The sequence below is a fragment of the Ahaetulla prasina genome, chromosome 1, assembly GCF_028640845.1.
Source record: "Ahaetulla prasina isolate Xishuangbanna chromosome 1, ASM2864084v1, whole genome shotgun sequence".
Taxonomy (NCBI): Eukaryota; Metazoa; Chordata; class Lepidosauria; order Squamata; family Colubridae; genus Ahaetulla; species Ahaetulla prasina.
Window position 1 is genome coordinate 169,010,963 of NC_080539.1, and position 24,106 is coordinate 169,035,068.

The following is a 24,106-nucleotide window of genomic DNA, read 5'->3' on the forward strand; positions in this document are numbered from 1 at the left end:
CATTTCCTCCTCATGTAGCATCTTGTCTTGTTTTAATAAATCCTGCTCTTGTCCAGTAATCCAAAAACCATATATTCAAGCCTAAAGTCACTTCCCAAAGAGAATTCAATGTTCACAATTTTTGTATTCCATAGTTAACCAATCTGCTCCTTTAGATAATCTCAAAGGCTTTCCAGAGCCTCCTTAAATCCCCTTTATGCATTCAATCTTGTATCATAGCATTCAGCGGTCGCTTTAATGAAAAAAATATTCCTTATTCTCATATTTAAATGTCTGGTAGTCACAATGTAGGTGCTTAAAACATATCCTTGTCAGAATTTTCCAGGATTTAAGAATATGTTATACTTTCCTGTCATCCACAGATGGTATTCTCAGTTTAGATTTCAATGTTAACTAGTTTAATAAATCAAAATATCAAAACAAAGTTAGTTTTTTAGATAAATAGTTCGAGTATTTTTAAAATGCCGTTCCAGAGCAACACCTGCTCAAGTCCAATTTTCTGTATTTTAACAGGTTGATTTTTTTTTATTTTGATTTTTTTTTGCTTTTCTCCCTTAATTTTTTTCTTTCAATTCTGAAGTTTTTGTGAAAGTGATTAGTTGCTGCTTTAGCAAATAGCTATGAGTCTCTCTTCTCCTGGATTATTTCCTTTTGGGTTTGGGTTTTAAATAAGAAAGAATCCTCTCAGCCAGTTCCAGACTAACTCCACTCCAGCACCAGTCTTAGGTGTTCCTCGGCTGCCCCAGGTTTGTGGCAGCCATCTTTAGGCTGCCTCTTCTCATCGTGGTTGAGAGGGAAAAAAACCCCTGGGGGTTGCAACTCTCCGTGGTCTCACAGGGTGTCCCTCTTTGTTTCAGCACCCCTACAGGGCAGCTTTGGCTCCTTTTGGAGCCCACCAACAGTGAGAACTGGCCACAGGAGCATGGAAAACTGCTCCTCATGTCCGATCTCGCTGCAGCATCAACCAAAAGTCCTGGCCATACACTGTAGTTTGATCAAGTAATATATATATTACTTTGAGTGATAGATTTACTTTTGAGAAATATATAGAAAAACTTTTCGATCCTGAATATATATGTGTGTGTGTGTGTGTGTGTGTGTGCGCAGGTTTTGGTATGTTGAGTCTTTTCCGTGTAAGATTGAAAGTTAGGCAACGTTTCTTTTTAATTATTATTATTAAAAGTTTTACATAAAATTTCCATAAATGCCTCCTCCTCCTCCCCCACCCACCTCCCACCTCCACCCAATCCCCCACCCTCCCCGGACTTCCCAGAGCAAAATACAGGGTATAACATCTAACAATCATAAGCTAGAATACGCTAACTATCCATAAACTCCCATCCTTCCCCTAGAGCCTTAACTCCCCTTTTACATAAAGAAAAATATACAAATACAATTTTTACTTTCTATTCATTCATAAGCTATTTGGTACTTCTTGGTCTGATATTTGTTTTGAATATAATCAATCCATCTTCTCCATTCCAGTATATATCTTTCTTGTGAATAGTCTTTCAGATACGCTGAGATTTTTGCATCTCCGCTAAATTCGCTACTTTTCCCTGCTTATAAGTACTTATTATGTACTGCTTGTCTTCCCCTTCAATGTTTTATTGTTTATTTCTAATATCTCTGGATTCTTAATTATATTCAGTGCTCCTTCAATTATTTTTATTATTTATTGTTATTGGCCATGCCACCCAGTCATCTGACCACCAAGCCACACCAACCAATTAAGCCATGCCCACAGAACTGGTAGGGAAAATTTTTAGATTTCACCCCTGCCTTGACGTTTTGAAACATTGATGCCATTTCTTCCCAAATTCCACTCATTTCTTCCTCATGTAGCATCTTGTCTTGTTTTAATAAATCCTGCTCTTGTCCAGTAATCCAAAAACCATATATTCAAGCCTAAAGTCACTTCCCAAAGAGAATTCAATGTTCACAATTTTTGTATTCCATAGTTAACCAATCTGCTCCTTTAGATAATCTCAAAGGCTTTCCAGAGCCTCCTTAAATCCCCTTTATGCATTCAATCTTGTATCATAGCATTCAGCGGTCGCTTTAATGAAAAAAATATTCCTTATTCTCATATTTAAATGTCTGGTAGTCACAATGTAGGTGCTTAAAACATATCCTTGTCAGAATTTTCCAGGATTTAAGAATATGTTATACTTTCCTGTCATCCACAGATGGTATTCTCAGTTTAGATTTCAATGTTAACTAGTTTAATAAATCAAAATATCAAAACAAAGTTAGTTTTTTAGATAAATAGTTCGAGTATTTTTAAAATGCCGTTCCAGAGCAACTCCTGCTCAAGTCCAATTTTCTGTATTTTAACAGGTTGATTTTTTTTTGATTTTTTTTTTTTTTTTGCTTTTCTCCCTTAATTTTTTTCTTTCAATTCTGAAGTTTTTGTGAAAGTGATTAGTTGCTGCTTTAGCAAATAGCTATGAGTCTCTCTTCTCCTGGATTATTTCCTTTTGGGTTTGGGTTTTAAATAAGAAAGAATCCTCTCAGCCAGTTCCAGACTAACTCCACTCCAGCACCAGTCTTAGGTGTTCCTCGGCTGCCCCAGGTTTGTGGCAGCCATCTTTAGGCTGCCTCTTCTCATCGTGGTTGAGAGGGAAAAAAACCCCTGGGGGTTGCAACTCTCCGTGGTCTCACAGGGTGTCCCTCTTTGTTTCAACACCCCTACAGGGCAGCTTTGGCTCCTTTTGGAGCCCACCAACAGTGAGAACTGACCACAGGAGCATGGAAAACTGCTCCTCATGTCCGATCTCGCTGCAGCATCAACCAAAAGTCCTGGCCATACACTGTAGTTTGATCAAGTAATATATATATTACTTTGAGTGATAGATTTACTTTTGAGAAATATATAGAAAAACTTTTCGATCCTGAATATATATGTGTGTGTGTGTGTGTGTGTGTGTGTGCGCAGGTTTTGGTATGTTCGAGTCTTTTCCCGTGTAAGATTGAAAGTTGGGCAACGTTTCTTTTTTTTAATTATTATTATTAAAAAGTTTTACATAAAATTTCCATAAATGCCTCCCCTCCCCTTCCCTCCCCCCACCCACCTCCCACCTCCACCCAATCCCCCCACCCTCCCCCCGGACTTCCCAGAGCAAAATACAGGGTATAACATCTAACAATCATAAGCTAGAATACGCTAACTATCCATAAACTCCCATCCTTCCCCTAGAGCCTTAACTCCCCTTTTACATAAAGAAAAATATACAAATACAATTTTTACTTTCTATTCATTCATAAGCTATTTGGTACTTCTTGGTCTGATATTTGTTTTGAATATAATCAATCCATCTTCTCCATTCCAGTATATATCTTTCTTGTGAATAGTCTTTCAGATACGCTGAGATTTTTGCATCTCCGCTAAATTCGCTACTTTTCCCTGCTTATAAGTACTTATTATGTACTGCTTGTCTTCCCCTTCAATGTTTTATTGTTTATTTCTAATATCTCTGGATTCTTAATTATATTCAGTGCTCCTTCAATTATTTTTTTATAAGATCACAATGTTTCTCTTTAGGGAAACTACATGAGTACCCCTGAGTAATTCTAATAAAGCTAAATTTGCTAGCCTTTTAAAAACCTTGGCAAAATTAAATACATTTTGATATTACTCCTCCTCAGGGACAGTGAAGTACAGTATTGTGCAAAAGTGTTAAGCAGTTGTGCAAAACTGCTGTAAATTAATAATGCTTTCAGAAATAGAAGTGTTGATAGTTTATTTTTATCAATTAACCTAAGGGAACGTTAATGAACAGAATCAAATTCAAATTAATATTTGGTGTGACCACCCTTTTTGCCTTCAAACAGTATCAATTTTTATACTTGCACAAAGTCAGGGGTTTTGTAGGATTAGTGTCAGGTGTGTGATTAACCAATTATGCCAATGATCATCAATTTCATCTGAAATTTGAAACATAGTCATTAACCGAAACAGAAAAAGCTCTGTAGGAGGCTTAAAACTAGGTGAGGAACAGCCAAACTCTGCTACTAAGGTGAGGTTATAGAAGATAGTTTCATGTCACAGGTCATATACTATTACAAAACTGAGCACAGGAACCAGACAAAAGGTAGCATCAGCAAGATCTCTCCCAGGCAAAGATTTCAAAGCAGACTGGGATTTCAAGATGTGCTGTTCAAGCTCTATTGAAGAAGCACAAAGAAATGGGCTACCCTGAAGACCATAGATGCAATGGTCAACCAAAGGAAATTTAATGCAGCAAATGAAACACGTATGGCTTACTTCCCTTTGACTTCAGAAGATGTCCAGTGCCATTAGCATAGAACTAACTGAAACCAGTGGGACCCAAATACACCCATCTACTGTCCAGAGAAGTGTGGCCAGGAGCAGTCTTTATGGAAGAATTGCGGCCAAAAAGCCATATCTCCGATGTGGAAACAAGGCTAAGAGACTCAACTATGCACAAAAATATAGGAACTGGGGTACAGAAAAATAGCAGCATGTGCTCTGGACTGATGAGTCAAAATTTGAAACATTTGTCTGTAGCAGGAGGCAGTTTGTTTGGCGAAGGGCTGGAGAGCAGTACAATAATCATGAGTGTTAGGTGAATCACTGCAGCTGATAAGTTAGTAAACTGGTTGCTAAGTGAATCTGGCTTCCCCATTGACTGCTTGTCAGAGGGTCGCAGAAGCAGATCACATGAACTTGGGACGCAGCAACGGTCATAAGAATGAACCAATTGTCAAGCATCTGAATTTTGATCACATGCTCATGGCATAGGGCCGGGTTACTTACGGGACCGTCTGCTGCCACCGAATGCCTCCCATCGACCCGTGCGCTCTCACAGAGAGGGACTCCTCAGGGTGCCGTCGGCCAGGCAGTGCCGACTGGCGACGCCCAGGGGAAGGGCCTTTTCTGTGGGGGCTCCCACCCTCTGGAATGAGCTTCCCCCAGGACTTCGTCAACTTCCTGACCTTCGGACCTTCCGCCGCGAGCTTAAGACACATCTATTCATTTGCGCAGGACTGGACTAGGGTTTTAAATTTTTAATGACTAAATTTTAGCTTTGGTTTTAAATTGGGTTTTACTATTTATATCTGATTTTAAATATTTGGCCTTTATAATAAGTTTTTTAGTTGAATGTTTTATTTTGTATATTTCTGTGTTTTTATATGGCTGTACACCGCCCTGAGTCCTTAGGGAGATAGGGCGGTATAAAAATACGAACAAATAAATAAATAAATAAATGATCCTGGGGATGCTGCAAAGGTTGCAACTGTGAAAGACGGTCAGAAGACACTATTTTCAGTGCCATTGTAACGTTGAACAGTCACTAAATGAGCTGTTGTAAATAGAGGACTACCTGTACTCAGGGGATGCATTTGCACCCCCTCCTGACCTCTCATGCACTCACACAGTGTCACAGAAACCTTTCCCTGCCAACACACACTCACTGTAACCCCCGCACACTCACTCACTCACTCCGTATATACCCTCCATCCATCCTGCTTGGGAGCTTGCAAATTCTAGGCAATTTTCTCATTGACTTTCCTTGTGGGAAGCCAGAGGGAAGTCACAAATCTTAGCCATAGGAAGTTATTTCTTAACTACCTGGGAATTTCACTTAGCAACGGTAGTGGGAATTGCAGGGATTGCTGTCACTAAATTCAGTTCCACAACAGTATGCTTTACTTTGCTTTACCTTTTCACTTAGCAATATGGAAATGCCAGTCTCAATTACCTTTGTTAAGCAAGAAATCCCAATAGAATTATGAGGTATGATACTGGATAAACATGATTTACATCAGATATTATTGGTAAGGCTGAGGTTATGTAGCAGCCTATAAACCTGAATTATGCAGATGACTCATGTAAACTATACTGAAGCTTCCTATTATAGACCTGGATCACATAAAGCATATCAATTTTTCTCAGGGAGAAATTTACCTTTAAGAACAGCAGGAAGGACAGTCCTTATTACATAAAAGAATAATGTTTGCAAGCCCTCTTGTGTGTTATTGGATATGAATCCTGTGTGAGTGGTAGGCTTTAAAGATTCACTTGTCCACATATTTTTGGAACAATTAATCAGCATTCTTGACAGAAAATTAGAACAGCATTGCTAGTAATCTGAAGAAAGTGATTTGTCCATCGTTATAATAGATGTTTCATCTGAGCCAGTCATCAACTTACACATATAAGAGAAAACCTTGATGCACAGATTAGACACACATTTAAATATGAGGCAGCCTCAATCAGGAAAACACAATTGACATTACCTGTTTAAATAATTCAGTGCTAAATCATAAATCCCATGTTGATTACCCTAACCAGTTTCAACATCTGAAGAAGCAATGTTTTGCTCCTAACTTTTATATTACTGTCTCATTAATTGCATATATTGTTTGTGATGATTGTCTGCTATTAATGGATTTCCATTTCTGACTGCCAAAACAGACAGTGCACAACTATACTACAGATAGCAACAGAAGCCTGCACTTCATTTTTTTAAGATCAAGTGAGTGGTGAATAGAAAGAGACCACAATTACAGCATGCCCAGATTCAGGACACTCTTTCATGAAGTTACCATCTTCTTCTTTTTTTTAATTTTCTACTGAAACGGCTTTAGCTTCTTACGTGTTCCCCGTTATTGCTAGATTCATTTGTGAATCGGCTGATGATCATTGTGTTGCTTGGATTATTGTTAAATTAATTGTGGTTGGTTTTGTTTGTTATTCCTTGCTATCTTGCCAAAGGTTTGTGGAATATGCAGGTAATAAAAAAAAAACTTGATGGAAAGGATATTTTCTACCATGTATGTTATACCTCATTGCACTGCTGCTCCAGTTTGTGGAGTCACCTCATCTTTGAGCAGACAATAAAGCAGACAAAAAAGTGAGGGCCAGTAGAGCAATGTTCCCTGTTGACATTTGGATGGATTTTTTGTTTTACCCAGCAGCTTTCTTTCAACAGAAATCTCTCTTTGGCTTGCCATGCATGCACAGAAATGAAACAAAAGTAGCATCTAGAAACCAAGCATTCCCTTGGATGTGATTCTTATATAGGCTTCTTTGTTGGCAGCATTGTATAATCAAGAGAGAGAAAGAGAGAGGGTGTTTTAATTTAATAATTGGCAATTTTTAAACATTTATTTTAATCTCAGAATGCTTCTGAAAATGCTAGCGTTAGAGAGTCGTGCACATCCCACATATGAATTGGGAGATTTTGTTCCTCTCTAATTTTTTTTTTTATATTACTTCTTTCACTGGAAATGATGACGTATGTCAGGATATTTTGACTTACACTTATTGTACCTTTAATACCGCATGCATGAATGTCTCTTTCAAAATAATGCTGCCACTTTGCTATTTAATGACATTTCCTGATTTAGTAAGGAGCAAAGTAAAAGATAAGTAATCTGTTAGTAGGCAGGGGAAACAATTTTGAAACACCCGTGTCTGAAGTCAGAGCCATTAATCAGCACACTTCTTGGTGGCCCATGTAATAGTTTGCTTTGACTGTCATTTTTGATGACAGATTTGACATGTGCAGAGGCACAAACCTAGTGCAAAGCTTAAGTTATGTAATTTGATTTTTTAAAATTCTTTCTTGATTTCATAACTGTAGAACTTGATAATAGACATGTTGTCCTCTGAACATTTCTTTGTAAAACAGATTTGTGGTTTATCTAGATTAGCTTGTTTAAGTCAAATTCATTTTTCAGTAAAAAGGTGAATATTGTATAACTTTAGCTTTTCCAGGAAGGTTCATGTGAGAAAGCCTCACAACTAGTAGAAGACTTTTACTTACCATTTACCCTTCCTTATCTGATGGTTAGTTATGTTAAAAGAATCCCCTGCAAAATTCAATTAGTATTGAGTTTCTTTATTGTATTGATACACTGTCTTTACATTGCACGAATAGAATAGACTTTTTTATTGGCCAAGTGTGATTGGACACACAAGGAATTTGTCTTGGTGCATACGCTCTCAGTTGTACAGAAAAGAAAAGATACATTCGTCAAGCATCATAAGGTATAACACTTAATGATAGTCATAGGGTACAAATAAGCAATCAGGAAATAATCAATATAAATATAAATCCTAAGGATACAAGCAACAAAGTTTACATTGCACGACAAAATTAGAATGAAAGCATTTTAGTTTAAGCTTTAGTACATTTGTTAAAATTACTGAATTGGTACCAATTAAAAGCTTTTCAGACAGATAATATTAGATGAGAAGTGAAAGCCAAACTTTTTGTTTTTCTGTTGCCTTGTGTTGTTTCAGGTCTGTGATTTGGAGGAACAGAATTTCCACTTATAGAATGTATAAAAGAAATACATGCATCAACCCCTTTTTTTGTCATAAAAATTCTCTAGGGTAAATTAAAAACTTTCTCTCTTCTCTCCTCTTAGGCAATTAGTGAATAAGTAATTATCTGAATACATTTAATAAAGCAAGATTCTGGAAGTAAATTTTTGTGCAAAAATAGCATCATGATTGTTTTAATTTTGTTTAAATAATCGGTGTAATTATGTTGAATTATATGACATATTTTTATTACTAAATGTTTAGGTTTCTATGTTGCCTTTTAGCCAAGGTAACTAATTTTAAAAGCACGGTAAGGTAAACATGGTGAATGTCTTTGCTGAGCTATATAATTTTTCATCAGAATTATCACTATATAATAAAATTATACTTCAGTGCTTCAATGAATATATCAATAGTCCAGTAACTTTATATCAAGCTGCACAGTCTGTCCCCGGTCTTACATTAAGATACTCCGTGGGAAGCAGTTTTTTATATGAATAGTTTTAAGCACTTCCCACTTAGATGAAGTATTAAAAAATAAAAACCCACAGGCAAGTAAATTGGTAAGGAGAGAAGGCAACCCTTGGCTTAAATCAGCTTGTAGAGAAGCAATTTCCATTTCAGCTAAATCCTACTGGTTTTTCACACATTCTATTTGTTCCCTCAGGAAGTAAATCCATGGAAGGAGGGGGCAGGACAGGGAGGTTTCTTAGAAATTGAAAAGCCTTCCCATACATTCCCCCCCTCAAGTCTTTAAGCATCAGACAACAAGTTAAGTAAAATCACTGTGTGAGGTTAAGTCAGATTAACATGACCCATTCCAACCTATAAATTTTTCAAGCATGTTTCTGGCTGCGGTAGGTGAGAAGAATGGCTTCAGGTTGGAATAAACAGATACTAATCAGGGGTAGAAGCAGGGGTGAAATCTACTTACCTTCCTTACCAGTTTGGAAGTGCATGTGCTGTTCATGCGCATATATGCGTCACATGCACACGCAGACCTGCGCATGTGCAGAAGGTAAAAAACACATTACTTCCTGGTTAAAACCAGGAAGTAATGTCACCCAGGTGGGTGGGCGGAGCTTTGCTCTGCCATCGCTACCGGATCGCCGAACTACCAGCCACAATCGCTACCGGATCATGCGATCCGGTCTGATCTAGGAGCATTTCACCCCTGGATAGAAGTATCCTAAAAAGCATCTTGACTTTCTTTTGGATCAGCTGCTGGGGGTTTCGTACTACACCAGATTTATGTTCTGGCACACTGAGTACACCACTAAGTAGATTCATACATATTCTACCAACTATAGTATCTGGGTTTATACAGCATGCTAACCCAAAATGAAACAAATTACAGTTTAACACGCATTATTTTTCTTTTCTTTTCTTTTGTTCTGTCAGATACTCGAGGATTTATGAAACTCAGACGTAAGTCTAAAGAGTAGCAATTCAATGGTGCAGAAAAGAAATCTTCCTTTCAAATACAATAAATGTTACCTGGCAGTACAAAACTATTTTATTACGCAAAAATCTCTTAAAAGTGAAGCTTTAGGAATACTGTTGTGAGCCCTGTGGATGCACATTTTTACTGGGCTTCAAGATTAGAAGGCCAGTCACAACAGAGACAAACTTAATGGTGCTGGGACTGCCTTGTTCTTTTAAGAATTATAAAATCCTGAGCGTGGGTCAGTGGAACTGTCAAAACCACTTTATGTTTGCGTGTTAAATAATTTCTTTTCTCAAGGGAAAATGTGTTCTTTGTTGTTTTTTTCCTTTCTAGGAAGTTATAGAAGCTATTGCTGAATGTGCATTTAAGACATCTCCTTTTCCTATACTCCTCTCTTTTGAGAATCATGTGGATTCGTAAGTAATTTAGATTTTTGTCTAAATAACGTTTTTAGTCAGTGTTGTCCAATTTCCAATATGGAAGATTTCTAATTATGAAGCAGAAGTTTCTTTTACTTTCTCCCCTGGTCTAAAAAAGACTTTAGGGAGTTCCTCCCTACAGTAGGTTGCTGCTAATACAATTTCCCTGCATGTCAATTGCTGGTATGGTTTTTACTTCCCCCCACCCACATTTAATTCTTTCTACCTTGTACTATTTGTAAGATACTTAGAATCATTTCGGAACTGAGTGGCATATAAAGTGCACTATTAAATGACTTAATATATTGGGGATGGGGGGAATCTATTATGCCAAAGGGGAAAGGAAGAATCTGGTTTTCCAGTGCTGGCAATTGAATACAATGCCATCTTCTAGCAGATTGCAGTAGATAAGATGCATCAATAATATTTGATTGTTGTAGATTTTTGCTACAGGTTAAAAAAAAAGTGTGTTAAATTTAAGTGTAGCTCTTTTGCATGAACGTTTCTTGTCCTCCCCAGGCATTTACTTGTGAAGGGACCACTTGCAGCATACTCCAGTCAAACTAAGTTATTTTTTTTCCCAGAGCTTTTGGGGTTTCTATAATCTATACATTATTAAAACTATGACCCTTAACTGGGTAAAATGGTGCATGATAGGGCAACAAGTTTTGAACCACAGTGCCTCATATGAAGTAACTTACAACTAACTTATGTCCAAAATCCAGAATCTATGGTTTGCTTGCTTTAGTGCTGCTGGTTATTGCTGTGCAGTGACTGTGCAGCAATAACCAGTCACTGCCATAATCAGTCACTGCAGACTGCACAGCCACTGCAGCCACATGATCTTCATTTTTAAAGCTCTGTGACAATTTCCCAGCCACTTTCACAATCCCTCGCTTCCTTCCCAGTGCAGCAGCATCCATTTCCCTGCCTGTTGAGAAGGAAAGAGAAAGAAAAGGAAGGGAAAGGGAAGCCTTTTCAACCTATACCACCCACCCTTGCGCTCTCTCTGCTCATGTGGTATCTTTGATGCACAACCTTCCCAACCCGTGCAATTACCACTCACTCATTTCCTATTCCTGACCCACCACACACACACACACACACACACACACATACACACACACTTTTGTTCTCTCCCACACCTAGCAGCAGCTACTTAACTTCTGATGATTTTCTCCCTGCAAGCTTTCTACAAGGAAAATAAATGGGGAAACGGACAAGAATTTAGGGGAGGGGGGAGGGGGAAAGGAAAGGAAAGGAAAGGAAAGGAAAGGAAAGGAAAGGAAAGGAAAGGAGGAAGGACATGGCTCACATCTACAGCAAAAGGAAATGGATCTTAATGTGTGAATGAGTTTGGGGCTAAAGGAGAAAGGATAGAACAAAGTGCATACTCACTTGCACTGACAATGTTACTTAGCTGGGTAATGAAATGTCTACAAGCAGACAACCAAGCTTAGAGAGCTCAAAGGACTCAGCAGTTCAAACCCAAGTTATACATATTCTCTTCTATTGTAGATCAATATAAATATTTTTAAGAATATGTAGATGTGAAAATAATTTTCTGTATTCTCTTAAGCATGTTGTTTCTTGTATGTATATGAGGCAAGTTCTTTTTTTTCCTTTTATTACTATTAATGACAGACTACAAATGAGAACCTTTGTTATGCTGATTAATGTAAAAATGTGGCCAGAAAGCTGTTGTTGAAGTCAAATTAATAGCCTAATGACTTTAGATCACCGAGTACATTTTAAGATGGTAGGATCGGAAAATTACACCTCTTCATCTAGTTAGAGGGTATTATATCCTCCATTTCTAGCATTATAAAAAAGCCCTTATTTAATTTCACAATTTCTTCCACTTTTAGCCCTAAACAGCAGGCAAAAATGGCAGAATATTGCAGGTTAATATTTGGAGATGGTTTGCTGATGGAACCACTAGAAAAATACCCAGTAAGTACCTTTTTATTTATTTAGCTTTGTTGACTATTTGACTATATCAAGTAATATTTGATGTGGAAGTTTAAGTTTCTGTGGTTCCTTCCTATCTTCCAACTTAATGAATTCCTTTATTTATGGGGAACGTCTGGTTTGTTTTATTTATTTATTTATTTTTGGGTAATTGAGAGTCAATAAGGGACACGGTGGCTCAGGGTCTAGGACATTGAGCTTGTCGATCGAAAGGTCGGCAGCTCAGCAGTTCAAATCCCTAGTGCTGCTGTGTAACGGGGTGAGCTCCCGTTACTTGTCCCAGCTTCTGCCAACCTAGCAGTTTCGAAAGCACATAAAAATGCAAGTAGAAAAAATAGAGACCACCTTTGGTGGGAAGGTAACAGCGTTCCGTGCGCTTTTGGCGTTGAGTCATGCCGGCCACATGACCACGGAGACGTCTTCGGACAGCATTGGCTCTTCGGCTTTGAAACGGAGATGAGCACAGCCACCTAGAGTCGGCAACGACTACCACGTATGTGCGAGGGGGACCTTTACCTTTACCTAATTGAGAGTTGAAGGGCATATATCTTTGAAATATATTTGAAGCACATATCCCTCTTGTATAATGTATACTTTCACAAGAAAAAAATGTAACAGGACTTAAAAATGGAATCTTTTTTTAGTTGTTTTACTTTGCTGTAAAGTAGAGTTCATTTTCCAAAATATTATTTATTTGGGTTGAACAGCACAAGAATTGTATCAAAACTGTAAGGAGGATTTTTTGCTTTTGTTTTGAGGATTTGAATTCATTCCTAAGCAGTCTCTTAACTTTATTCTATCCATACCAAGTCTACATGTGAAAGCTTAACAAAGACTATAATCTTCTTTGTAAGCTGCTCCAGCAAAAAGGCTTTGATGTAATTTAAATTGTTTTTCGGTGGTTGAGTAGTTTTGTGTCCCAGGTGGAATCAAACACATAAAGCCAGAGAGGTATAACAACAGCAAGTGGTATTTAGTAGGATACTAATGGTTTTAAAAAAACATACATACCTAGTATATCCTGGTGATGTGGGTTCCTCCAGATCTCCCTTTGCTAAACAGTCATTTTGCCCCATTCACAAGTGAATTGTTAGAGATATCTCACACATAAAAGGGATCTTGTGCTGTGTAGTCATTTAAGATTTATGGAATCCAGTCTTATTCTTGCTGCTCAAATATTCGTAGTACGGTAACGATGAGACAGCTGATAATATTAAGAATGGCCCTGCTAGATCAGGCTAACAGTCATCCAACCTTGCATTCTGTTTACACAAAGTGATCATCCATTTCCCTTCACAAACGTAATTGATAGATTTATTGATAGAGAGGGAATAGACTTCCTCCCCGGTTATTTCATAGCTGATATCCGTGGTATGTTGACTGTGATATGAAGATGAGAAACAGCCACTAGGACTAGTAAGCTTTAGGTAGCCCTATCTTCTATGCACCTGTTTAGTCCCTCTTTAAAATTATCTGATAGCAGGAAATACTACTATGTAATTTAAAAATCCTGTTCTGTACTTATGTACATGCATTATCCTACATTAGCAAGATGCATTACCAGGGATTTTCTTTCACTTATGATACAGAGCACCACCTGAAGACATGAAAAAAAATCATTAGAAACATAAAGTGACCACAGACAGAAAAACAGGTTAAATTGTCTTTTGTCCCAGGAGAGAAATAGCATAGACATGGATAAAAGCAGTACCGCATGCTTATGAGATGTGTTTTACAGACACCAAGAAAAGGAAATTAAAAAGCTAAAGCTTTTTCTTTGGAATCATCATTGACTGTGGGACTATTATATTTTATAGCGGAATCCATATAACACAGCACACATTTTGTATGTTGATATTACATTTTTAAGGTTAAGGTCGTTTATTGAAAAAGAGTGATAATAACGGTATCCCATGCAAAGATTCAGTGAATATTTGCTGCCATTAAGAGGTTCAAATACAGTACTTTCTAACAGAATTAAAGATGGAAAAGTATCACTGCTAATGCTGTGGAAGGCATATAGTATTATTGTATGTGTGTAGAACAAATGTATAGTATGTTGCAGTAGAAGGAAATGTAGCAGCCAGCAAACATTTATTGAGATTAGGATCTGGATGGGGAGGAACAGACTCCGACTCAACCCATCCAAGACTGAGTGGCTTTGAATACCAGCGTCCCGGTACAGTCAGCTAGTTCCATCGCTGACTGTGAATGGTGAGTCATTGGCCCCCAGGGAGATGGTGCGCAACTTGGGCGTTCTCCTGGACGTACGGCTGTTGTTAGAAGAGCATTTGACGGCCGTCGCCAGGGGAGCTTTTTATCAGGTTCGCCTGATTCGCCTTCCTGGACCGGGACTCTTTATGCACGGTCACTCATGCCCTCGTTACCTCCCGCCTGGACTACTGCAATGCTCTCTACATGGGGCTCCCCTTGAAGAGCACCTGGAGGCTTCAACTGGTCCAGAATGTGGCTGCGCGGGGGATAGAGGGAGCGTCTCGTAGCTCCCATATAACACCTCTCCTGCGCAAGCTGCACTGGTTACCAGTGGTCTTCCGGGTGCAATTCAAGGTGTTGGTTATCACCTTTAAAGCGCTCCATGGCTTGGGACCGGGATATTTACAGGACCACCTACTGCCACAAACAGCCTCCCATCGACCTGTGTGCTCTAACAGGGAGGGCCTCCTCAGGGTGCTGTCAGCCAAACAATGTCGGCTGGCGGCCCCCAGGGGGAGGGCCTTCTCAGTGGGGGCTCCTGCCCTGTGGAATGAGCTACCTTTGGGGCTACGCCAACTCCATGACCTCCGGACCTTTAAGCGCGAGCTCAAGACTTTCTTATTTCATCGGGCAGGGTTGGCCAAATTGCAATTTTAATATGGGTGGTTTTTATAAGGGTTTATTTAATAATCTCATTTTGGAGTTTTAAATTTATTGGCCTATTTGAATTAGTTTTTTTAAATTGTTTTTAATGTATGCGATGTGTGTATTTTACCTTAGCTGTAAACCGCCCTGAGTCTTTGGAGAAGGGCGGTATAGAAATATGAAAAATAAATAAATAAATAAATCTGTCTATGGAAGCATACTAAGGCAGCCATTAAAAGAGAAAAATAATCTTAAATAGTTAATTCAAGTATATGAGGATAGGCCTTGTTTAAATAATTTTTTTCTGTTAAAAGACAGGAAAATTAAAAGTAAATACTTCTCAAAGAGGTTTCTTCGCTACCCTTATCTCTTTCTGATCAGCTCGAACGTGGAATTCCACTTCCTAGCCCAGCAGACCTGATGTACAAAATTCTGGTGAAGAACAAAAAGAAGTCCCATAAGTCTGTGGATGGCAGCACGAAGAAGAAGCTTTCAGAACAAGCTTCAAATGCTTGCAGTGATGCATCCAGTGGCTTTGAACCCTCTTCACCCGGAGCAGGTAAATGCTTCTTGTTTTAAAGCCCAGCCATCAATTCATCTGCTTAATATCATAAATACTAACAAGCAGCCTTGTAGAGATTCCCAGGATTGAATTAAGGACTTTCTGTAGGCAAAGCAAGTGCCCTGCTATTTAATCTAAAATCCTCTTAGGGAAGTGCTCATCCCAATGCAGAGAGGGCGGGAAGCTCCTAGGCTCCCACTTTGCTGTCATTGCGTTTAAGAACTTGAAAGAGATATCATGAATCTACTTTGTACTTTAATATTATATCTAGAAAACAATTTTGTTTATAAATTAGACATAGTTTGAATAGTCTTCATGTTTGAGTGGGCTAGCAAATTTGCTTTTCAAGAGGAAGAAGTCAGAGTCCTAGATACCAGGTGAAACATAGGCAGTGCCAACTGTAGCTATTGCCCACAATTTAGGCTGAGCGTAGTCCAGAGAGGGTACGATGCAAGTCTCATGATTCCTGCCAGCCTTATGCCAATGTGTCTGACTCCCTGCAGTCTGTTTCCATGACAGCAGCATCCTTCTTTTTATGTCATACGTATCAGTATTGCTCTCAAGTTCTCACTTGTTAGCATCCATTCAGAAGCTTGTTTAAAAAAAAAATCAGCTTTTAATATCAACTCTAGGAGCTGCTTCCTTATAGTAGCAGAACAGTCCCTGTTTCGGTTTATGAAGTCTTCTATGCCAAGAGACATGGCCATACACCTCAGCTGTTCAGAAAAATAAATACCATTTATTGTGTCCAATCACACTTGGCCAATAAAATTCTATTCTATTCTATTCTATTCTATTTCCTTTTGCTTCACTATCATTATTATTATGCACTATCTTGTGCATAAGAGCACAAGAGTGCCTACCATTCCTGTCCTATTGTTTCCTTTCATTATATCCAATTAATATAGTTATGCTTATATGCTTATATATTGTATAGTTATTTCATGCTTATGCTTATATATACTATGTGACAAAATAAATAAATAAAATAAATAAATAAAAATAAATTATTTTGGAACATTTTCGACCATTAATTTGGTTTCTTTCTTGCTTCACTGCATTCTCATTTCATCAGACAAAGAAAGATGTTGGTTTTGGTTTTTATTTTACTCCCTCCCCCATTGAACAGAACTATTATACTTAGAATGTAAGATGTGTGAATTTTAAAAATAAACAAAAGATGTGATCACAGATATTTGATGTCATCCCTTTATCCTGATCACCCCTTTATCTCTGCTGAGAAACAGATTCCTTGGAAGGTATATAGTTGCAGATACCATAGCACCCATTCAGCAGCATTATAACAATAATCAGTTTAGGAATGCAGTTATAACAAAAGACGGAACTTAAGCTAAGCTTTTCCTTCTGTTCCATTATCATTTCACCTGATTTGAAATGAAGTGTTTCTGTGGGAGTGCACACAGTTGCAAAGTCAGAAATCATTTTATCCCAGCTGCTTTACTTTTAACTTAACTTAACTTAACTTTAACTTAAAAAATGCTTTGAATGTCAGATGTTGTGGGTTCACCACAATAATAGACTGAGGAGATCAATGATCTGTTTCAATGTAAAAGCACTTTGCATAGTCCTATTCAATTGTTGTACTAATTGAATAGATCAAGTGGTGATCAGGATAAAGGGATGACATCTGGACAGAGCCTTAATCTCCAAGTCCAGATGATAGTTGTAAAGTTACTGTTATATTAACAGCACTGTCCATCCCTATTCCTACTCCTATCCCACCCCATCCTACCTTTCAAATAAAAGAAGAAGTAAAGTATAGTAACAACCAGGCTCTTTAAGCCTACTACTATTCAAGTACTCACACATAACTAAGACCTGTGCATCAGTCATGTATCTCAAGGAGTTTGCTAAATAAAACAATAGCTTTTGATAACATTGATCAGGAAAGCGATCAATGTTGGGTGGTATTTATTATTTCTTCTGAAATCTATGCACTGCAACTTTTCGATATAAATCTGTTGAGTCTATCTGAAGGAGAATTGGGAAGAACTATACAGTTTTATTTCAGAAAGTTTTGGCCTTGAGCTGCACAAATTCTTTCCACTGCCTCCCAGACTTTGAAGTCAATTAAAGAACTTTTATGGTTTTCGTAATTGATTCCACACCAACATGTTTCCATGACTCTCAGATTTGTAAAGGGAGATGGGGACAGAGAAAGGAATACCAGTGATGGGCAGACCTTGGATCTATCAGCTAGAGCATGCATCCCTCCCCCATAATGTCTGAATTCCAGAAATGAACGGAGGCAGTATTTTCACTTCCATATCACTCTTGATTTACCCTCCTCTTTCAGCATTTTAGGGGGCGGGCTATGTGTGCATGGGTGTATTGTCATTTTATCACTACTAATTGTTGACTATTTTGAAAATATTGTTTGTTTGTTTATATGCCATATTTGTTCACTCTGAATACTGTTCAACAAAATGGAACAGTCAAGAAATGATACAAAAGTAAAATAACAGCCAGTTAAAAAATATAGGAGAAATGTGCACAAGTCAGTCGGCTAGACCTGAAAGCTTGTTGAAGAAGGAATATTTTCATTGTAGGTTTTTATGCTTAAATTATTATGATATTGTTTGCCATCCACAGTCAATAGGATTGAGGCTGGATAGCTATTGAAATTGAATGAACGGCTGATCAGCCAAATGAGTGAATGAATAAGTAAATATGGTAAATAAAATCTTCCTGAATACAAAAGGGGAGGATGCCATTTGACTTTTTTATTCTGAAAATACAGAAACTGCTACCAAGAGTTCAATCTATTTTTATTATAGTCACAGACCAGCATTAAAAATAAAAGCATTAAAAGAGGTCATATCATCAACCCAAGGCCCAGAAACCTCATGCAGAAAAAGGGACTTTTAGCAGGCCTTCCTGAGACATTAACTGTGGCAAGATGTAGCTGTTATAGCCTGGTCTTGTGCCATATTATAAGGGCACCTTTAAAAAAAGCTAACAGTGTCACTAAGAGATTTACTGTTAGACCAACTTCCACTATATGTCATGGCTGATTGAAGACATCTCTGTGAACGAGCAGAGGCTGAAGTCAATTTTAGGGTGTGTTGGATAATACTGTGTCTGTATATATTGCATATGTGTGTATGTGTTTGTACATGAATCTGGTAAAGCTATGAATAATGGAAACAGTCTTTGTATTTACATCTCAGACAGAAGTGAAGAACCTTTTCAATCCTCAATGGAAAATAAAACCTTAGCTAATGATCTCCATAATATAAAAAAATAAAAATGTGCATGTAGGGGCATAAAGCTGGGGTTGGGGTTTTTTGTTTGCTTGCTTGCTTGCTTTAGTCATAGAAGGCAGTGTTTTGGTTATTTGCCTCATAAATAATTTGGGAGGAAAACATCTGTGCAGTAGGTTTTGTAATAATGCACTTGCTTTCAAGCAAAGGTACGTTTATAAAATATGTGTGAATATTGGTTGATGTTCCCATTAAGATTTATCCTTGCCAATTAAAATATTGCAGGTGAAGCAGAGATAGAGAGTGACGATGATGATGACTATGATGATGACTGCAAAAAATCATCAATGGATGAAGTAAGGAATGAATAATTTTGAAGTATAAATTATCCTGGTATGACTTGGAAATACGTCTATATAATTCTCCACATGAGTCAGTATTCTACTGCCATCTTGTGGATAGTAAGAACCAAAGCCCAGCCGTAAGACGTATTTTTTTTTTACTGCTGGTCCAAAACGTATGGAACAGATTTCCAGTTTTAGGTGAAATTACTTGAGGCGTATTTAGCCCTCTGCTTTCTGGCATCTCCACACCTCGTTCTCCTGTGCCTTATTTATATATAGAAAAAGTCTGGCTCCAGTAAGATGAAAATACCCATTAACTTACTCTTTGTCTTGATCGCCGTCTTTTGAGAGAGACAAAAATGGAGGGAGAGAGAGAGAGAGAGAAATAAATTACCCTGATACATGCATAAGCATAATGTTATGGAATTACAATATTTATATATAAGTTAGTTCACTTAGTAGTAAACAAGAAAGGTAAAACTGTAGCTGAAATGTTGTCGGACACGCGCTTGTTCAAAAGTACAAAGCAAGGGGAGGTCCTTCAGATCATTTTCTAGCTGTTGGTAAATGAATCTCCTTCTGGCCAGTAATTTCTTTGTGACCATAATAAAGAAATTACTGTAACGGATGGTGTGGTGGCTCAGTGGTTAAGGTTAAGGTGCTGGGCTTGTGAGTTTGAAAGCCAGCAGCCCAGGTTTGAGACCTGAGCGCTACATGGTGGGGTGAACTCCCGTCCTCATTCCAGCTTCTGCCAAATGAGCAATTCAAAAGCATGAAAATGCAAGTAGATAAATAGATACTACAGTGGAAATATAACGGTGCTTTGTGATGTCATGCTGGCCATATGACCATGGAAATGTCTTTGGACAGAGCTAGCTTAATATCCTTGAAACCGAGATGAGCACCACCCCCTATGGCTGATGACTAGTGAGGTAAAATCTTCAGGGACTCCTTTACCTTTACCATAACAATATGCAGGATCCATTGCTATCATCCATCCATTAATTTCCAAGCTCTGAAAATATGTCTTTAAGAAATAGGAAATTTAGTCTTCGAAGACTCAAATATGAAATAATTTCTGTCTATAACAATCAGATCATATGGACCATATCCAGTTAAAGCTGTTCATTTCTTCTTTAAAATAGGCATACTGTATAAGAGTCTGATAATACACATACTTTTATGAATACTTGTTTAAATCTAAAGTAATGGAAAAGATGGGTACCAAAAAGGCTTCCTGTTGACACTCACGAACCAGACATTCCAATTCTTTATTCCATGTCTCCCTGTCTAATTTAGTATGATCAGCAACCATTTGTAAATAACTTCTGTAGGCTCTTTATTTTGCAAATAGCATGCTCAGTCCTTAGTGAGAGCAGATGTTGATGTATGTACGGATGCTGCTCCATATATACTCTGTTATATTGCTTAAGGCAGAGTTCTCCATCCTTTCCGGGTTGGTGGCTGAGGGTGGGGGGTGGGAATGGGGAAAGAGGGGATCATTTTGTGGGAGATGCATGTGCATCTGTGAGCACCTGTTGCTCGTGCTCGCTACCGGATCACTAGATCCGGTCAAAACCGGAAACATTTCACCCCTGGTCGCATGTGCCCAGGATACTCGCATGAGGCTCCGAGTGCCCATGACACTTGTGCGAGTGGGGCCGCAAACCCCCACTATGCTCGCATGAGTGGGGCTGTGCATGCACACAAGTGCGCGTCCCAGCTGGCCACTTACATGACCCAGTTATGAAAAGACTGCGGGCCACAGGTTGAGGAACCCTGGCTTAGGGAACTGAATTAACTCCACAAAGCTGAGTAAGTAAAATAGCAATAGCACTTAGATTTATATACTGCTTCACAGTGCTTTACAGCCCTCTCTAAGCAGTTTACAGAGTCAGCATATTGTCCCGCAAAATCTGGGTCCTCATTTTACCGACCTCGGAAGGATGGAAGGCTGAGTCAACCATGAGCCTGTGAGATTTGAACTGCCAAACTGCTGGTAACTGATAGTCAACAGAAGTAGTCTGCAGTACTGCATTCTAACCACTGTGTCACCATGTGCCAATGGTTGGCTTATGTGTACTTCTACATCATATTTTAGATGATGTATTTATTTCAAATTTCATATTTCTAGGATTTAAATATGTTTCTCTGCCTTTGAGGTATGGAAACATTTAAAAGAGATGAGCAGAACTGTTCCCTCCTCTAGAAGCTCATTCAACCTTCTCATTGAAAAGCATTCTGGTATTAATTTTAGTTTAACTGTATTCTAGGGAACAGCTGGAAGTGAGGCCATGGCTACTGAAGAAATGTCAAACTTAGTCAATTATATACAGCCTGTAAAGTTTGAGTCATTTGAGACATCTAACAGTAAGTATGTGGATTATTCACTTCTTACCATTTAGTGTAGGTTGGGTGTAGCTTGTATCATCAAACTTTTTTCCCATTTCCAAGACACAGTAGTAAACTGACAAGTTATATAGGGCCAACTGTTGGTTAATAGCAGCTTAGTTTTCAAGTTATATGGAGATGTTTTGGCAGTTCCTCTATGAAGAGTGAAGGTTTCAGATTTTTCTAGAAGACAGCTGTGAAATCTTCTGGCAACTTCTTAAGGAATGCTTTCACTTACAAATGAACAGTGTAAATAGGAACGGAAACTCGCTTCCTCTCAGGAGGAAAACATGCAAGGTGGGTTTATGTTCCAAGTATTTTTAAAAAGTGGTACTATGGTAGTGTCGTGTTATGCCACAATGCCAGGAAGGAAGTATTAAATATTTTAGTTTTGGTTTGATTTGGTTTGCTTTTATTTTCTGCAAAATATTTTCGATTATAGGCATAACACAGGACTAGAATGTACACATTAAATTGTTTTTCTTATTTTTGGATCACTCATTAAGAAAAATGGTCCATACTTAAGATTTCCAGCTGGTTATTTCTAAAACCACCTTGCTGGGAAAACACATTATTACATTTTCTTACTTAGAGCAGAACACTGTTTGAGACCATGTCCTGTTTCATTTCATTTGATAAAGCAGAGAACTGTGTCTTCCGCTGTTACTTTTTCAGGAAGTCTGCATCCTCTGAATTGCAGTGCGCACTGCTGATAAGAATTACGGCTTCCAGGACTCTTTCTGTTAGGCAGCCTGTGATATTTACACTATGTTCTGTTTGCTTTCTCAAAATACATTTACACTTGACTGAATTTATTATTGGTGATGGATGGGAATGATGACTATTAAGACTCTGGACACATTATTTGCTTTGGAAGATCATTGAATAAATGCATGTATGTAAAAGTTTCATGTGGGTATTTCATACTGGATGGGAATTTGGGGTAATTATGACACCCTTATATATGAAAAGCAGAAAATTGAAGAAGGCTGGTATAAGTGCTTATGCCGATTCTTTATCTCTATCATCTATAATATTTTACTAGCAAACTTACTTCTTTTTAAATTCTTTTTCTTTTAAAAAGAAAAATGAATAAAAGTAATACTGGTTTTGCACTGGGGTTTTATCGTTATATATTGCCTGGGGTCACTGAGAGTGAGTTGGTTGGCCATATACATTTTCTTAATAAATAAATGTAAGTAGAAGAAAAGAAAAATAAAGAAATCAGAAAAAAGCTAAAAGGGCAAGAAACGGAAAAAAGGGGGGGAAAAGGAAAAGAAACACGCATAAAATATGAAGTGGCTTCCAATCTTCTTTACAGCAGTTATAAGTACAATTATAAATTGATTCTAAGGTTACAACACGATTCTTTTCTTTCTATAATCTATCCTATGTAATCATCAAGATCATAAATTCATTTTGTTCTATTTTACACTAAAAGTTCAAGGGGGTTTCGCTAAAGCTTTAATTAACTTTTCTCTAATATCTTCATCAGAATCCCCTGGGATTGCTCTAAATCTCAAAGAAAGTTTCTTCTCTCTTAATTCTATTAAAGCCAAATTATCTAGTTCTCTTGGAAAGAGATTACTGTTTACAACTTCTTATTCTCCAGAATTTCCACTTTATCATTAATTTGTTCTCCCGACACTTTGTTTTAAACAGCTTTCCATCTACTTAACTTCTACCTTTGTCCACTCTTTCATCTTTACATTCTTTGACCCATTCTTTTTTCAAAAGCCATCAATTTAATATCAAGTGAGTTAGCTAACTTATTGCTGAATTCCTTGAACATTTTTTGAAGTAAATCTGGTGTAATTCCTCTCTCTGCAGGTTGTTTTAGTGATCCTCTCCTCCCCTCTGCTTTTTTAAAAAACTATTTTCCCAGTGGTTGCTATTAGAATATTGTAATCCCAAAATGAAAGTGTAGCAGTTGCAAGGGAAAGCATAAAGGCAAGCTTCACCCACCCCCATTTTTTTCCCTGTTTTATGTTATTGTGCCCCTAACACTCTTGTCTGAAATGGCACTTTGTAGTTTTAATCAGTATGACAGTCTGCCTTATATTACCTTTATTGTTTGTTTTATTTATTTATTTAGAGAGTTTAGATGGCCGTCCACTCACTCTCAGTGACTCTGGATGACTTACAAAAAACCGAAATCTGATAAACAGTAAAAACAATAACTCTAACCCCCCCGCCATGACAACAATCAATCAAACAAACTATTTGATGGGCTTCAACCCACTTTGGGTACTGCAGCTCCATTGGCAAAACTAGGTCTTCAAGCCTTCCAAGAGAGTATCAGAATGGGAGCCAATCTAACCCCTATGGGGATGATGTTCCAAAGGGAGGGAGCCACCATGGAGAAGGTCCATCTTCTGGGTCCCACCAGATGTATCTCCTTAGGAGAATGGACTGGCAACATTCCTTGGCTCCTTGCTGTGATGTGGATGTGACCAAGAAGAGCTCATCCTTTAGACCAGAGGTCTCCAACCTTGGTCCCTTTAAAACTTGTGGACTTCAATTTCCAGAGTTCCTCAGCCAGCTTTGCTGGCTGAGGGACTCTGCGAGTTGAAGTCCACAAGTCTTAAAG

The 24,106-nt window shown here is 38.0% G+C and overlaps 1 protein-coding gene across 1 annotated transcript in view; it reads left to right on the plus strand.

Moving 5' to 3' along the window:
• The window catches only part of PLCB1 (phospholipase C beta 1), a 593,106-nt gene that overhangs the window by 454,200 nt on the left and 114,800 nt on the right, over positions 1 to 24,106 (plus strand). The window contains exons 12-16 of the mRNA XM_058181309.1: positions 10,080 to 10,162; positions 12,034 to 12,118; positions 15,377 to 15,554; positions 19,067 to 19,137; positions 21,399 to 21,495. Coding sequence (XP_058037292.1) covers positions 10,080 to 10,162; positions 12,034 to 12,118; positions 15,377 to 15,554; positions 19,067 to 19,137; positions 21,399 to 21,495 — 514 coding nt within the window. The remainder of the gene's footprint in view (positions 1 to 10,079; positions 10,163 to 12,033; positions 12,119 to 15,376; positions 15,555 to 19,066; positions 19,138 to 21,398; positions 21,496 to 24,106) is intronic.